The sequence below is a fragment of the Neofelis nebulosa genome, chromosome 2, assembly GCF_028018385.1.
Source record: "Neofelis nebulosa isolate mNeoNeb1 chromosome 2, mNeoNeb1.pri, whole genome shotgun sequence".
In the NCBI taxonomy this organism is placed as follows: domain Eukaryota; kingdom Metazoa; phylum Chordata; class Mammalia; order Carnivora; family Felidae; genus Neofelis; species Neofelis nebulosa.
The window spans coordinates 60,282,461-60,299,422 of record NC_080783.1 but is presented as its reverse complement, the minus strand read 5'-3'; the positions used below and the strand labels follow the sequence as shown (position 1 = coordinate 60,299,422).

General features: G+C 37.1%; 1 protein-coding gene across 3 annotated transcripts in view; it reads left to right on the top strand.

The window, feature by feature from the left end:
* The window catches only part of MAP3K20 (mitogen-activated protein kinase kinase kinase 20), a 192,455-nt gene that overhangs the window by 90,320 nt on the left and 85,173 nt on the right, over positions 1 to 16,962 (top strand). For all 3 annotated transcript variants that reach the window (XM_058713740.1, XM_058713750.1, XM_058713730.1), the window contains exon 3: positions 4,315 to 4,402. In XM_058713740.1, the coding sequence (XP_058569723.1) occupies positions 4,315 to 4,402 (88 nt within the window). The remainder of the gene's footprint in view (positions 1 to 4,314; positions 4,403 to 16,962) is intronic.

Genomic DNA, 16,962 nt, shown 5'->3' with positions numbered 1-16,962 from the left:
TTGCTTCTACCTTTTGATTATTGTGAGTAATGCTGCAGTGAGCTTTGGCATACACATATTTGAGTTCCTAGAATGGCATTTTGCAAACTGGGAAATACATAGATTCTGTACGTAGAAATATTAGGTCATCTGTATTTCCAACGTTGATTAAAATTATTATTTCAGGGTAACTTAAGTATACACAGAATAGGGGTGCCTGGGTGGCTCAGTCAGTTGAGCGTCTGACTTCAGCTTAGGTCATGATCTCACAGATCATGAGTTCAAGCCCCACATCAGGCTCTGTGCTGACAGCTCAGAGCCTGAAGCCTGCTTTGAGTTCTGTGTCTTCCTCTCTCTCTGCCCCTTTCCTGTTCACGCACTCTCTCTCTCAAAAATAAATAAACATTAAAAAAATTTTAAAAAACATACATAAAATAACACTAAGAACTACCTGTGCTTTTTTTTTTTTTTTTTAAAAAAAAGGTTTTATTTTTAAGTAATCTCTATTCCCAACATGGGACTCAAACTCAAAACCCCAATGTCAAGAGTCACATGCTTTACTGACTGGGCCAGCCAGACACCCCAGAACTCCTTATACTTACAGCTCTTATAAAATCAAACCAATTTTTCAATTAATTAAAAATAAAACTATAAAATCAGTATAGCTAAAGTGAACAATTTTCATCAAATTACATTTACTGAAAATAAATGGGTTTTGCTGATGTTGATAGTATAAAGATAAATTTTTTGGCACAATGGAACATTATTTTAGCCATCGTTATTATGTTTCCTTTATAACAGTGAGCTTGTTTTAGACCACTAATCCATTATTTTGATGGGCAGTCTATTTGCTAGAGTATTCCAGAATATAAATCTGGAAAACAACAATTTAAGGAGAAGTTTTTTTGTTACTACAACATTTTCACCAATGAATGGTTGGCAAGCAGGTTCTTGTAAAGACAAATCCACAGAATACATCCACTTGATACCAGATACTGACTGCTACAGCACAGGTTTTATTTGGCTAATCCCGCAGTTATTTCTGTTGGAACTTGCTTGAATTGGTAACTTCATATTACTTGACCTTCCTTTATTGTAAATACCACTTATTTATGTAGTCTGTGTTGATTATAAATAAATTCATTATCATAGAACTAGTATAGCACTCTAAAGTAGTATGTTGTTTTCATGATGTTAAATCAAATTCTTAGTTTATTAAATTAGAGCCTAAGTCTTATAATGTGAAAATGTCTTTTACTTACTAATTATACCACAAGAATTTAGTTTTTCTTAACTAAAAAAAAATTTAAATGAACATGATAGTGGCACACAAGATGGTCGTTAGTTGAACATCAGCATATCTTACCAGCACTTGATAAATTCTATTTCTCCAAGGCATCACTTGGCAATATCTTAAATGTAAACTTGAAAATTAGCTGGAATATTGAAAATGCCATGTAGTGCTGAATTATAAAATGATCATCCATGGATTTAGAATATACTTTTTTTTTTTTTAAGTAGGCTCTGCACCCAACATAGAGCTTGAACTCATGACCCTGAGATCAAGAGATCTTGAGATCAGTAATCAAATGCTTTAATGACTGAGCCAGCCAGGCACCCCTTAGAATATTCTTGTATTTATTCTTTCTTAATACAAACATTTTTTGTAAAGATTTTATTTTTTTAAATAAGCTCTACACTCAATGTGGGGCTCTACTTACAACCCCAAGATCAAGAGTCACATGCTCTACTCACTAATCTAGCCAGGTATAAACATTTTTGATGGTCACAGAATTTAGATACCCCAAGAATATACCAAAACATACCAAAGGATAAACACTCCCCTATTTTGACAAATACTGGTCCAAACGTTAATGCTTTACTCACATTGAATTCTAATGCTTCACTTGGAAAGAGTTGATCTGCCTTAAATATAGTGGGGTCTTAGGGGCACCTGGGTGGTTCAGTTGGTTGAGTGTCTGACTCTTGGTTTCAGCTCAGGTCTTGATCTCACAGTTCTGTGTGGTCAGGCCCCACATGGTTCTTTGTGCTGAGCACAGAGCCTGCTTAGGATTCTTTCCCTCTCTCTTCCTCTCTCTTCCTCTCTCTCCCTCCCTCTCTCCCTCTATCTCTACCCCTCCCCTGTGCACGTGCTCTCTCTCTCAAAATAAATAAATATACTTAAAAAAAAAAAAACATAAAGGGGCTTATGTTTTCCAAACTTCACATGAACTCTGTTTAATAACAAAGTTCATTTATTGTTTCTTTCTTTTTTAAAATGTTTATTTATTTTTGAGAGAGAGAGAGAAACAGAGTGTGAGCAGGGGGAGGGGCAGAGAGAGAGGGAGATACAGAATCCGAAGCAGGCTCCAGGCTCTGAGCTGCCCACACTGAGCCCGACTCGGGGCTTGAACTCACAAACCATGAGATCATGACCTGAGCTGAAGTTGGACACTTAACTGACTGAGCCACCCAGGCGCCCCTTGTTTATTTTTTCTTAATAAGAAATAGGATTGCCATATAGATGAATAATTATCTTGCCCAATTAATGAATTTTCCTTCTATTTGGAAAACTAAACTATGAGAAGCAGGTTGTTTGATGAACACAGAACCTCTGCACACAGTAGGCACTCAGTGTGAGAGAAATGTTTTGATAGCCCCCTTCAGCACCTGTATCACTGAAAGAAAAACATTGTCAAAGAAACCTTGATAAATGTCTCAACCAGTTGATAATAATTTTCCCTTCTCTTGATTCCATATTGACCTCATGGCAGCCCTTAAATTTCTCTTTTGTGCCTAGTTCTGATTTTAATGAAATCTCAATTCTTATCCTATGACAGAAATTTATAACAAATAACACCAACTTACATTGTGCAGATTCCCAAAGGGGAGTCCTCTTTCTAACCAACCCTTGTCCATTTTTCCTTAATTGCTTACATTCTTTTTTATTTTTTTAATGTTTGTTTTTCAAGAGAGTGAGACTGTGAGCAGGGAAGGAGCAGAGAGAGAGAGGGAGACACAGATTCCAAAGCAGGCTCTAGGCTCTGAGCTGTCAGCACAGGGCCCAATGTGGGGCTCGAACTCACAGACCATGAGATCATGACCTAAGCTGAAGCCAGATCGACTGAGCCACCCAGGTGCCCCAATTAATTGCTTACATTCTTGATGATACCCTTTCTGGCATGGGGAATTATAAATCTCCTATTTACTTACTGCCAATAACATGCTTTTCATTTAAAAATATTAAATGTTTTCGTACTTAAGTGATTTTATATCTAACTGTATTATAATTCCTGATTAGCAATATTTTATCTCCATAAAACTGGTAACTCCATGTGATTTAGTTAATTTAGAAAATGTTCTTCTACAGACATTAGCAGAAGTAGATTTGTTTTTTCATTAAAATTAAGTTTAATAAATAAAATTTATTTTTTATGATGTCACTCTGCAGTACAGTTTGCTAATATTTAATACATTTCAAATGTAAAGTATGGCGTCCCTATCAAATCACTGCTGAAGGTCAGGAATCCACCCTTACATCCTTTACAGCACCTTGCTGCATATAGCAAAGAGCGATAATACATTTGAACGATTAGATAATATAAATGGCTATTACTTGAATCTGTTTCAGTAATAGTTAAGAAATCCTCCCTTAATTTTGTCATGATTCTTCACCCAGCCAATAGAAGTTCAGTCTTAGTCTCTCAGAAGACGTGATGCAGAAAACACCCATTCAGCTCTTAGGAAGAGGGCTTTCTGTAAATAAATATGGTATTTTGCCACTTCGTCCTCCTCCTCCACTATCAGTCATGCTGGCCTGCTAGGGAGCAGTTCTGTTGTTGCCATTTCAACCCCATTTCCTTTTTACATTTTTAGGAAGTTTCAATAGAAATTCTTAAACTTGGGCACCTGGGTGGCTCAGTTGGTTAAGCGTCCGACTTAGGCTCAGGTCATGATCTCACGGTTCATGGGTTCGAGCTCCGCGTCGGGCTTTGTGCTGACAGCTCAGAGCCTGGAGCCTGCTTCAGATTCTGTCTCCCTCTTTCTCTGCCCCTCCACCGCTCACACTCTGCATATATATATGTGTGTGTGTGTGTGTGTGTGTGTGTGTTGTGTCTCTCTCACAAATAAAATAAACATTAAAACAAACTTTTTTTAAATCCTTAAACTTCCAAGACAACTGCTAAGACAGAGTTCTATCAGCATCCCATACTTGTTGAGCACACATATATATCTTTGTAAATGTATGTTAAAGGAAATTGAATAGGAAACCTATTTTATGAGACTTTTATAAAGGTGAAATTTTATGTAACTTTGTATTTGATTTTTGTGCAGGCAGAAATACTCAGTGTCCTCAGTCACAGAAACATCATCCAGTTTTATGGAGTAATTCTTGAACCTCCCAACTATGGTATCGTCACAGGTAGGCACAAATCATTTGACTTTTCTTTCCCCAATTACCTAGCTTTAGATTCCTTAATATGCTAAAATGCTTAATATTAGGTTCAGTCATGAATTGTGTGCTACTGTCAGATGTCACTTCTGTTGCTATAAAGCTTTAATAAAACTGATTATATCAATATAATTAAGAATGGTGTTTCCACTTCTACCCATGTTTAATTGTGCTAATTATATCTGCGTAAATGCTATTTAAATGCACTCGCAGCTGCAATACCAATATTTAAAGGTGCCGTTTAACTAAAATTTCATTTAATTAGCTGAAATGAGCAATGTTTTTTGTAACTCCATGACCTTTTACAAATTAAGATTTCTTGAGCTGTTCATGTTGTAATTCTTTGCAAGGTATTTTAATCCCTTTAGAGCATTCTTTCCTCAAGGTCTCTGACGTGAGAATAATATTTTTCAGGTTTGGTCATCTGGGTTGGTAATGACCTTGATCTAAATTATCACATTTGGAGCAGCAGTTTATAACTGATGGGAATACCCTTTCCAGAAAGGAGCACACAGAAAATGTTGCCATATAAAAACAAAGACCCATGTTTTTAATACTTTGTGCTCATATTTGTACCATACAATAAGCAGCTTTAGGTCTATAATAAGTATAACATTCAATTTTACAATAAATGACTTTGGTCACGTTCTTTATCATGGCTGTTCTTTGATTAAAACAAAACCAACAAGAAACCTTAAAAGATTAACCCTGTCTTCTTCTGCTATAGTGGTAACACCTATAATTTTCTTTACAGAAAGTAATAACCAAAATAACCCTCAATAAAAAGGTTTGGATTCAGTACTTTCTTATAAACGCTCTCATCTAACACTTACAATAACCCCATAAGATAGGTAAAGTAATTTCTATTTCATAAATAAGAAACTAAAACTCTAACTTAAGTACCTTTCCCAAGGTCATCCAGCTAGTGGTAGATCCACTAAATTTCTCAGATTGACCTTCTACAGAAGCGCCTCTTCTTAAACGCAGCCTGGGCTCTAGACGCCTCAGGGCACCAGTTCTTCCCATCCAAGGGATATGGTTCTGTAACTTCTGTCTTTGAGTAGCAAGCAGTTTAACAGGCTCTTACTCTGATAAATAGCATTTTTACCTAAGTTCTTACATGGAGGGAATTTTATCCCTATTTAGCTATATGTATTTAGGTCTATGCCTAAAATGGGGTAATGTGGCAGTTTCTGCTCTTTCCTATTAACTTGCATACCCAAGAATGAGTTACAGTGTTAGGGTGTAAACCACATTTAACTTACGTCATATTTCTGACTAAAGTTAAACCTTGTCCTGTCCCAGGTACCATATTGCTCCCCGCTCCCTAGTCCATCGTATTTACTTTTAACTAGTTGGGTTTACCTTTAAAATCTGAATCCAGTTTTCTGTTCCTCGTTTGTGACTTAAATTATTCTTACCTAGCAGATGAAAGCATGGCGCTCCAAAGAGATTAGATTAGATACTATGCTAATACTGTACTATTAGATACTATTAGATTAGAGATAGATTAGATACTGTGCTTCTTGTCTTGTACCCTTGACGTTTAATACTTTTGAGTGGAAGACATTAGATTTAATGAACTCAGTGGACTATTTATGAAGTTTTGTAGCTTCTTGAGGTGAGGATGAGGAATAGAAAAAGGGACTTGAGTCATGGTGTGAATTCCTTTTTCCAAGAGTTTATTCTGAGTCCCAAGGAGGATGTGAAACACATTCATTGTTAGCCAGCATACTCACCTTGGGTCTTCTCATCCAAAAGAGGAAGAAAGGATCCAAGGAGTTGGATGAGTAAGTTTGATTTTATTTAGTTTTTTTTTTTTTTTTTTTAATGGACTAGCTGGTCCTTTATTTCATGCACCCCTCTAGCATTCCGTGCTCATACCTAGACCTGCCCCACATCTTTGGTTATAATTGATTAGCTCTTTTTAAATTCATGTCTGTTTCTCTGTAGAGCCAGTAATAAGCAACTGTTAACATTAAACATTTCTTTAAAACCACACAAATTTCACAATTGTCAGGTAATAGTAAATTGTGTATTTGTGGCTCTTTTATTGACCTGTGAGGTTGATTATTAAAGACACTTCTTAGCCAAGTTTTGGTGTTTTAAAGTGTATTAATTTGATAAGATTATTTTTGTTTCTAGAAATACTAATTTTAATTGTTTACAAGTATCCACCAAATAAATGTGAACTTCTCAAATGACCTGTAGCTTAAAGATCAAGCCATGTTCTGTGTGTGGGTAGCAGGCTATTTGCCAACTGAGCCTAGTTGGGGAGATCAGATGGGTTGGGGATGATAACAACTATTCTGCCTCTTGAAATGAGCACAAATAAGTCTTAATATGGGGAGGTGAAGAGAGAACAGAGAGACAAACAGGCACATAGACCTTGATCATCCAGCTTAGCTGGCTCCCCCTCTTTTGAACTCTGTCAGATTTCTCAGATGTTGGGGTTCTGAGAGGGGAAACTTGAATCCATTCCACTTGAGTTTGTTAACAGAAAAGGTTGTTGCAGCAAGCAGCTGTTGTCACTCATACAGAGGACTTGAAAGAATGATTTGTCAGAGTGTTGGAATAGAATGGACACTGGTATTGGAATTGGGAGATGTGAGGTCTTGTCATGATTCTGCCAAAGCTGCATTGATCGATCTCTGATGATCTATGTCTCAGTTTTCTCCCATGTGAATGAAGGGACTAGAATAGATGATTTCTTGGTGGGAGTGTGTGTGTATGTGTGTGTGTGTGTGTGTGTGTGTGTGTGTGTGTGTGTGTGTGTGTCCTGAAACTTTTCATCACAGACTTAAAAAACCTGCTTATAGGGGGACGCGAGGAAGAATTCTAGAGGCAACTGCCACTTTATTTCTCTTGGAGGGGAAGTGGGCCTCTTTCCCCCAGACCTACAAAGAAATGGAGTGACTAAAACTCAGACTACAAAGTCAAAAGAAAAGATACAGTAATGGGTCACCTTTTCTTTGATCTTTGGAAACCTCTTAATTCTGTACTACTCCCATTCTTTTATTTTTGTTTTCTTGATAGGTGTTTATACACATACTTGATGATTCAGAGTGTAATGGTGAGATAACCCCTGGGGAGGAAGGTGGGATTGTTAGATACTAGGTCATGTAGTTCTTTTGTAGCCACATTGGAGAGGAAGCTGCACAAAGTACCTGGAGGCAGACTGGGTGCCAGGACTTCAGGGGAAGGTGGTTGAGGGTTTCAGAGGCCTAGGGAATTAAATCTTTGTGTCTAGGGCTGCTGTCACCTCTTAAGTTTGTTACCGATTCTACATGACTTCTTCTACTACTCGAAGAGAGGAGAGAGGAGGATACTAGTTCTACATGATTCTTCAACAGGCCCAAATTCTCATTAAACTCAACCATGGAAAACATATTAATTTGTTAGTGCCTGATCTCACTTCCTTGAACTTGAACTTGATTTATTTTAGGCACAGACACATCTAATTTGCATGCTTTGGTATTGTGTTGGTCTTTTCTCATTAGCCAATTAGAAACAAATGTCACGTCTTGTTATAACAAATTCCCAGACATTTACCTAAATTCGTTTGTTCTATTATAATCCAAACTAAGCTTGGTTTTGGTAATATTTTATTACAAAGAGATTTGAGGTAATGGTGTTTGTTTTAACAAGACTGACTATATGTTTACATTTTTCAGAACTAGCTATCATTGCCATTAAAACTAAAACGGAAAAATTACCTTAGAAATCAAAAGGAGGAGCTCTTGGGTGCCTTAGTTGGTTAAACGGCTGACTCTTGGTTTCTGCTCAGGTCATGATCCCAGAATCGTGGGATCAAGCCCCACCTTAGGCTCCACACTGAGCATGGAGACTGCTTGAGATTCTCTCTCTCTTTCCCTTTGCCCCTCTCCCCTGCTTGCATGCGTGCACTCTCTCAAATTAAAAAAAGAAAAAAATAAATAAATAGAAAGGAGATGTTTGCTTAATATGGTTCTTAATGATCTTTTTTTAAAAAAGAATTAAAACAAATACTTTATACCAAAGTCTAATAAACTGTGTTCTAGGGAGAAGTGAAGTGGTTTATAAAGCATATAATCACATGTGTATTGGCGAGCCCTTAATTTCTAATGAGAAGACCAAAAGGATGAAAGAATTATATCTTCTTACCCACATATTTAAAGATCACATTTTATATGAAATAAGATAATAGTGCTGCCTTTCTTGCACCCTCACATTCATGAAACAATTCCAATTACGTATCTTCTACATCCATGTTTGTTTCATTATCTGAATCCATTTTTCAAGTATCTTAGCCTGGTTTTCAGCATACATCCCATTGGAGATGAAAATGCCTTGCTGTATGTCCCCTCGACTCCCAGTTACTATACTTCACAGCAGGTGATTCTGCGTCACCAGCTGGGTATTCCACACTTTAACTCCATTCTAACATGATCTACCTGGAGATAGCATCAGATACCACAGGTTAGGGTCAATCCCACAAGAGTGCCTTCCCTCCACAACAGATGCCACTTTCAAATTCAGGTTGTCACCTGTACTTCTGACCTCTGGCTATAAATAGGAGGTTCCTACTATGCCCTCCTTGGATTTGATTAAATACTGGAACTCAGGAAAAAACAGTTTACTTACTAGATTACTGATTTATTACAAAGGATATTAAAGGGTAAAAATGAAAAGTCAGATGAAGAGATACATAGAGTGAAGTCCAAAAGGGTTCTGAGTATAGGAGTTTCTGTCCCTTTGGAGTTTGGGGTGAGTCTTCCCAGAATGTGGATATGTTCCTCTCCACCTATCTGGAAGCTCTCTCAACCCCATCTTTTTGGATTTTTATATAAGTTTTATTACACAGGCATGGTTGATTAAAGCACTGGCATTGGGGATGTTCAACCTCCAGCCCTGTCCCCTCTGCAGAGGTACATGTGTACTGGGGGAGAGGGGAGGGGTGGATTCTAGTCTCTTGGTTGGTTCTCCTGGCAAATAGCCTTTATCCTTAGGGGCTTTCCAAAAGTCACTTCATTAACATAAACTCAGATTTGGTGAAAAGGGGTTTGTTATGAATAACAAGACACTCTTTTTACCTGGATGGCTCTGGAGCTATTTGAGGAACCAAGGACAAAGACCAAATATAACAACAGATACTCCCATTACTCTTATTGCTTAGAAAATTCCATGGGTTTTTGGAGCTGTGTTTCAGAAACAGGAAGACGACAAATACATATATTTTTTTAATGGCTTTTTTTTTAATGTTTATTTTTGAGAGAGAGAGAGAGAGCGCGCACGCAAGCGAATGCGCACAAGCACACAAGGGGGGAGGGACAGAGAGAGAGACACAGAATCCAAAGCAGGCTCCAGGCTCTGAACTGTCAGCACAGAGCCCAACGTGGGGCTCAAACTTGTGAACCACGAGATCATGACCTGAGCCAAAATCGGATGCTTAACTGACTGAGCCACCCAGGTGCCCCAAGGAATAATTTCTTATGATAACATATATTTACTTGTATGAGTTAACTTTAGTTTCAAAGTATTGTTCCTACCTTATATCTTCACAAATTTTAAAAAGCCATTTGTTGATATTCTAGACGCTATCATTATGATATTGATACTTATTATAACATTAAAGTTGGAATGGGATAATTCTCAGCCTCCCAACATAAGGCCCAGCCTTTCTCCAAATTGGCCTTTAATATAAAGTGGAATTTTCTGGGAGAGACTGCCAGCTACAAATGAATTAGGAAGTTAGCAAATCCTCTCCCCAAAAGCATCTGTGAATCTGGACAAAATTTTTGGCGCTCTGGAAATTGACCAAATTGACAACAATCTCAGAAGTGTTTATATTTGAAAAATTGCTGAATTTGGGACAATAATAGTGGGAATCAGTAGTATTCTAGCCTACAGTTGTTCTTGTTCTTCTTATCCCACCCCCACACCAGCACAAAGGGCACACAAAGGGCCGGCCATGAGGATTGACAGCTTTTTTTTGCCACGGTGGAAGTGTGCTCACTAGATTGGAACATGGGTAATGCCTCCATCCCAGCAGCATTGTCAGTGATGGTCCTGGTGGCACATGAACAGGGAGGGCCCACAGCCCTACTAGCCTGAATAGAAGGTTGTGATTGGAGCAAATATATTCCTGAGTGAGGCCATACATATGCAGAAAAGAGACTGGGGAGGGCCCACGCTATGCACATACTCCTAATGGGCTCTGAGCCTATGAAAATACAAAGCGGAGACAAAAAAGGTCTGGTGTACAGTAAAAGCTGCAGTGAATTTTGAATGTCCTCCTACTTACATACAGATCCATCAGCCCAAGGTATTTAAGCGTAATTTCTGTATAACCATTGTATGATCATTAACCTGTGGAGATATATGACAATCCCTGTAAAAGGCCAAACTTAAAAATAAAACAAGATAAAAAAAAAACAAAACAAAACCAACAAATAAGCATAGACATCACCAGAAGGCCTACTGTAGGAAAGAAAGATATCATAAATTTAACCCAAGCAAGTTAATAAACAAACAAAAACATCAATAACAACTTTTAAGGGGGAAGTCAGAATCCAGAGTTGCTCCACTACATCATCTAAACTGTCCAAATTTTAAGAAAAGTAACTAGACTTATAAAGAGACAGAAATATTTGATCTATATTCAGGAAGAAAGGCCATGAATGGAAGTAGTTTCTAAGTATCCTAAGATTTCGGATTTAACATACAAAGATTTCAAAGGATCAGTATGTTCAGAGAACTAAAGGAAACTATTTAAAGAATTAAAATTAAAACAGTGAATCAAACAACAAAGAATCTCATTAAGTAAATAGAATTTTTTTTTAATAGGACCCCATGGAAAGTCTGGATTGAAAAGGACCATAATTAAAATGAAAAATAATGTAGAGTGACTGAATAGCACATTTGAGATAGCAAAGAAAAAAAATCAGTGAACTTAAAACTGGGCCAATAGAAACTGTCCAGTGTGAAAAAGAGAAAAAATTTGTGTAAGGATGAATAGAACCTCAGAGACCTATGGACGACATCAGGTGTACTAATGTATAATAGTAGCAGAAAGAGAAGAGGAGTAGAAAATGGAAAAAAACAGAAAAATAGTTGAAGAAATAATGGCCAGAAAAACTGAATTTGATAAAACGCATTCATCTATGTACTGGAGAAGCTCAGTGAACTCTAAGTAGGATAGATTCAAAAGAACCCATACCTAGACACAAACTAGATTGTTAAAGACAAAGTGAAACCCTTGGAAGTAGTAAATAAAAACAACTTCTCACCTCTAAGGGAATAACAATAAGATTAATGGCAACTTCTCATCTACAACAATAAAGGTCAGAAACAGTAGACATTTAAAATGCTGAAAGAAAAGGGGCGCCTGGGTGGCTCAGTCGGTTAAGCGGCCGACTTCAGCTCAGGTCATGATCTCGCGGTCCGTGAGTTCAAGCCCCGCGTCGGGCTCTGTGCTGACAGCTCACAGCCTGGAGCCTGTTTCAGATTCTGTGTCTCCCTCTCTCTGACCCTCCCCCGTTCATGCTCTGTCTCTCTCTGTCTCAAAAATAAATAAACGTTAAAAATAAATAAATAAAATGCTGAAAGAAAAAATTACATCCAGCAAAAATTATCCTTTAAAAATTAAACAAAGATGGGGCACCTGGGTGGCTCAGTCAGTTGAGTGTCCGACTTTGGCTCAGTTCATGATTTCACGGTTCGTGAGTTTGAGCCTCGCATCAGGCTCTGTGCTAACAGCTCAGAGCCTGGAGCCTACTTCTGCTTCTGTGTCTTCCTCTCTCTCTGCCCCTCCCCTGCTCACACTGTCTCTATCTCAAAAATAAATAAACATTTAAAAAAATAAATAAAAATTAAAATTAAAACAAAGCAAAGATGTGCTTGAATAAAGGATGAGAGAATTTGTTATTAGTTCTGCTGTACAAGAAATACTGAAAGAAGTCCTTCAGGCTAAAAGAAAATGACAACAGATAGTAATTCAAGGAGAAATAAAGGGCACTGGAAATGATAAATATGTGGGTTACTCTAAAACACTCCATGTATGTATTTGTTCTTATTTCTTCTTGTAACATCCTTAAAAACATAAAGTTGGATGAAGCAATAATTAAAAAATTATTTTTTTGCTGTTTTGCTTACTTAAAAAATATAGATATATTTTACAGTAATAGCATAAAAACGAGGGAGGGAATGGAGCTATATTAGAGAACAGTTTATTTTACTAGAATTTAGTGTTGAAATAGATTGTGCTAAATTAAGATGTATTTTATATTCCCTTTAGCTACCATGAAGAAAGTCCACTCGTGAAATATAGGAAAAAAAAATCAACTGAGGAATTATATTATAAATAAAAAATATTAACATAGAAGAGGGCAGTAAAGGAAGAGAAGATGACTGAGAAGGATGGGAGACATGTAAAAAACAATATGGCAAAATCAAATCCAGCCATATCAATAATTACATTAAGTGTGAATGGTCTAAACTTTCTAGTCAAAAGACAGAGATTGTCAGACTGGATTTAAAAGAACAAGATCCAATGATATGCTGTCTATAAGAGACACATTTTATTTTATTTTTTAATGTTTATTTGAAAGAGAGAGAAAGTGTGAGCAGGGGTTGGTGCAGAGAGAGAGGGAGAAAATCCCAAGCAGGCTCTGCACTCAGCATGGGTCCCAATGCAGGGCTTGATCTCATGACCATGAGATCACAACCCGTGCCAAAATCGAGAGCTGGATGTTTAACTGACTGAGCCACTCAGGCGCCTCTACAAGAGACACATTTTAGATTCAAAGACACAGAAATGTTGAAAGTAAATGGATGGAAAAAGACCTATCATGCAAACACTAACCATGAGAGAATTGGAGTAACTACATTAATTTCAGACAAAATAGACTTAAGAGAAGAAATAGAGATGAATAGGGTCATTTCATAATGATCATCCCATTAGAAAGATAGAGCACCTGAAATGTATACACACCTAACAACAGGTCCACAAAGTACAAGAAGCAAAAACTGACAAAATGTAAAGGATAAATAGGCAATTCAACAATATTTGACTTCACTACCCTACTCTCAATAATTTATAGGACAGCTAGACGGAAAATAGCAAGGATCTAGAAGACTTGACAAACACTCTCAATCAATTCTATCTAAGTCACCATACATAGAACACACCACTTAACAAAAAATACACATTCTTTTTAAGTACACATGGACATTCTCCAGGATACAGCATAAGTGAGGCTATGAAATAAATCTCGATACATCTAAAAGGATTGTAATAATGCAATTTATGTTCTCCACTACAATAGAATTAAGTTAGAAATCAACACAAGAAAGAAATCTGAAAAACCCCCAAATATTTGGAATTAAACAACACACTTCTTTTTTTTTTTTTAATTTTTTTGTTTAACGTTTATTTATTTTGGGGACAGAGAGAGACAGAGCATGAACAGGGGAGGGGCAGAGAGAGAGGGAGACACAGAATTGGAAGCAGGCTCCAGGCTCTGAGCCATCAGCCCAGAGCCCGACGCGGGGCTCGAACTCACAAACCGCGAGATCGTGACCTGAGCCGAAGTCGGATGCTTAACCGACTGAGCCACCCAGGCACCCCTAAACAACACACTTCTAAATACTCAGTGAGTCAAAGAGGAAATCACAATGGACTTTAAAATATTTTGGACAGAGTAAATGAAAAATGCACATAACAAAATCATAGGAGGCAGGTAAAGTAATACTTAGAGGGAAATTTATAGCTTTAAACACCTAAGTCAAAAAAAGCCCAAAATTGATCATCTAAACTTCAATCTTAAGAAACCACAAAAAAGAACCAAGTAAACCCAAAATAAGCCAAAGAAAGGAAGTAATAAAGATGAGAGCAGAACATGATAAAATAGAAAACAGAAAAATAATAGAGGAGAATCAATGAAACTACAAATTTGGTCTTTGAAAAGATCAGTGAAACTGACAAACCAGTAGCTACATTGACCAAGAGAAAAGGGAGAATGTACATATTAGCAAAATCAGAAATGAAGGAGAGGATAGTACTATGGCCTGGACAGAAACTTGAAGTTGACCAACTTTATGTCAACAAATTTGGTAATTTAGATACAATAAACAAATTCCTATAAAGATGCAAGTTATCAAAATGGACTCAAGAGGAAACAGAAAATCTAAACAGACCTATAACAAAGAAATTAGAATTAGTAATTTAAAATGTTTCCATAAGGAAAAGCCCAAACCCAGATGATTTCAATGGTGGATTCTACCAAATGTTTATATAAAAAATAACACCAATCCTTCCCATACTGTTTCAGAAAATAGAGGAAGAAGGAACACTTACTAACTCATTCCGTAATGCCAGTATTATCCCACTACCAAAGCCAGACAAAAACACAATAAGAAAACTATAGACCAATATCCCTCATGGACATAGATGCAAAAATTCTTAACTGAGTACAGAAGGTCCCCAACTTACAATGGTCCAAGTTACAATTTTTTGACTTTACAGTGGTACAAAAGCAATGTGCATTCAGCAGAAATAGTACTTCACATTTTGAATTTTGATCTTTTCTTGACCCAGTGGTATGTGGTACGGTACTCGGTTGTGATGCTGGGCAACAGTGGCAGTGAACCAGAGCTCAGATACATGATCACAAGGGTGAACAACCACTACACCTACAAGCATTCTTTGCCCATAGAGCCATTCTGCATTTCACTTTCAGTACAGCATTCAATAAATTACATGAGATATTCAACTCTTTATTATAAAATAGGCTCTGTGTTAGATAATTTTGCCCAGCTATAGGGTAATCTAAGTGTTCTGAGCATGTTTAAGGTGAGCTAGGCTAAGCATTGATGTTTGGTAGGTTATGTGTACTAAATGCATTTTCAGCTTAACCATATTTTCAGTTTATGATGGGCTTATTGAGATGTAACCCCAATGTAAGTCAAGGAAGATCTGTATTAGCAAACTGAATCCAGCCACCTGTAAAAAGAATTATATACCATTATATACCAAATGGAATTTATCCCCAAAATGCACAGTTGGTTTAACATGTGAAATCAATTAATGTAATTAATGCACAGTTGGTTTAACATCTGAAATCAATTAATGTAAGGCACTATAATAGATAATAGACTAAAAAGACAAAACCCTTTGGCACTCACACTACAACACCCATTTAGCGTAAGAAATCTCAGTAGACCAGTAACAGAAGGGAATCTTTTCAACCTGATAAACAGCATCTACAAAACCCACAGTTAATGTCATACTTAATGGTGATATTGAATGCTCTTCTCCTAAGACTGGGGACAGGGTAGTGAGGTTCCACTCTTGCCACATCTATTCAGCATTATACTGGAGGTTCTAGCCAGTACAATTAGATAAGAAAAATAAAAGGAGTCTATACTGGAAAGGAAGAAGTAAAAGTGTCTCATATGACATGATCCTGTGTGTAGAAAATCCCAAGGAATCCACAAAATCTACCAAAGCTCGTAAGCAAGGTCACAAGGATCCAAGATTAATATACAAAAATCAGTTGTATTTCTATATATCGAGAATGAACAGTCTAAAAATGAAATTAAGAAACAATTTAATTCAGGGTGCCTGGCTGGCTTAGTTGGTTAGAGCATACAACTCTTGATCTTGGGGTTGTAAGTTTGACCCCTACGTTGGGTGTAGAGATTGCTTAAAAACAAAATCTTAAAAAGAAAAAAGAAATAATTTAATTCACAGTATCAAAAAGAATAAAATAGTTGAGGATAAATTTAGTAAAGAAGTATAAGATTTTTACCATGAAAAGTATAAAATATTGCTGAGAGAAACTATAGATCTAAATAATATGGAGAAGAAATATTACATGTTCATAGTTTGGAAGACTCATTATTGTCAAGATGGCAATTCTCCAAATTGATTTATTATTAAAATTTTTTTTAATGTTTATTAATTTTTGAGAGAGAGAGTGTGAGCAGGGGAGGGGCAGAGAGAGAGGGAGACACAGAATCTGAAGCAGGCTCCAGGCTCTGAGCTGTCAGCACAGAGCCCGACGCGGGGCTTGAACTCACGGACCGCGAGATCATGACCTGAGCCGAAGTCGGACGCTTAACCGACTGAGCCACCCAAGCGCCCCGAGAGCCTTATTATTAAAAAAAATTTTTTTGAATGTTTATTTAGTTTTGGTGGGGGGGAGGGACAGAGAGAGAGGGAGACACAGAATCTGAAGCAGGCTCCAGGCTCTGAGCTGTCAGCGCAGAGCCTGGCTAGAACTCAAGAACTGTGAGATCATGAGCTGAACCCAAAGTTGGACACTTAACCAACTGAGCCACCCACGTGCCCCCCAAATTGATTTTATGAATTCAAAAATGATTCATATCTAAATCCCAGCAAATTTTTTTAAATAAGACATTACAAGGTGATTCTAAAATTCACATAAGAAATGCAAAAGACCTGGATTTTTAAAGAAGTAAGGTTGAAGACTTAGACTATGTCATATCAATACTTACTATAAGTCTGTAGTAATCAGCAATATAGCACA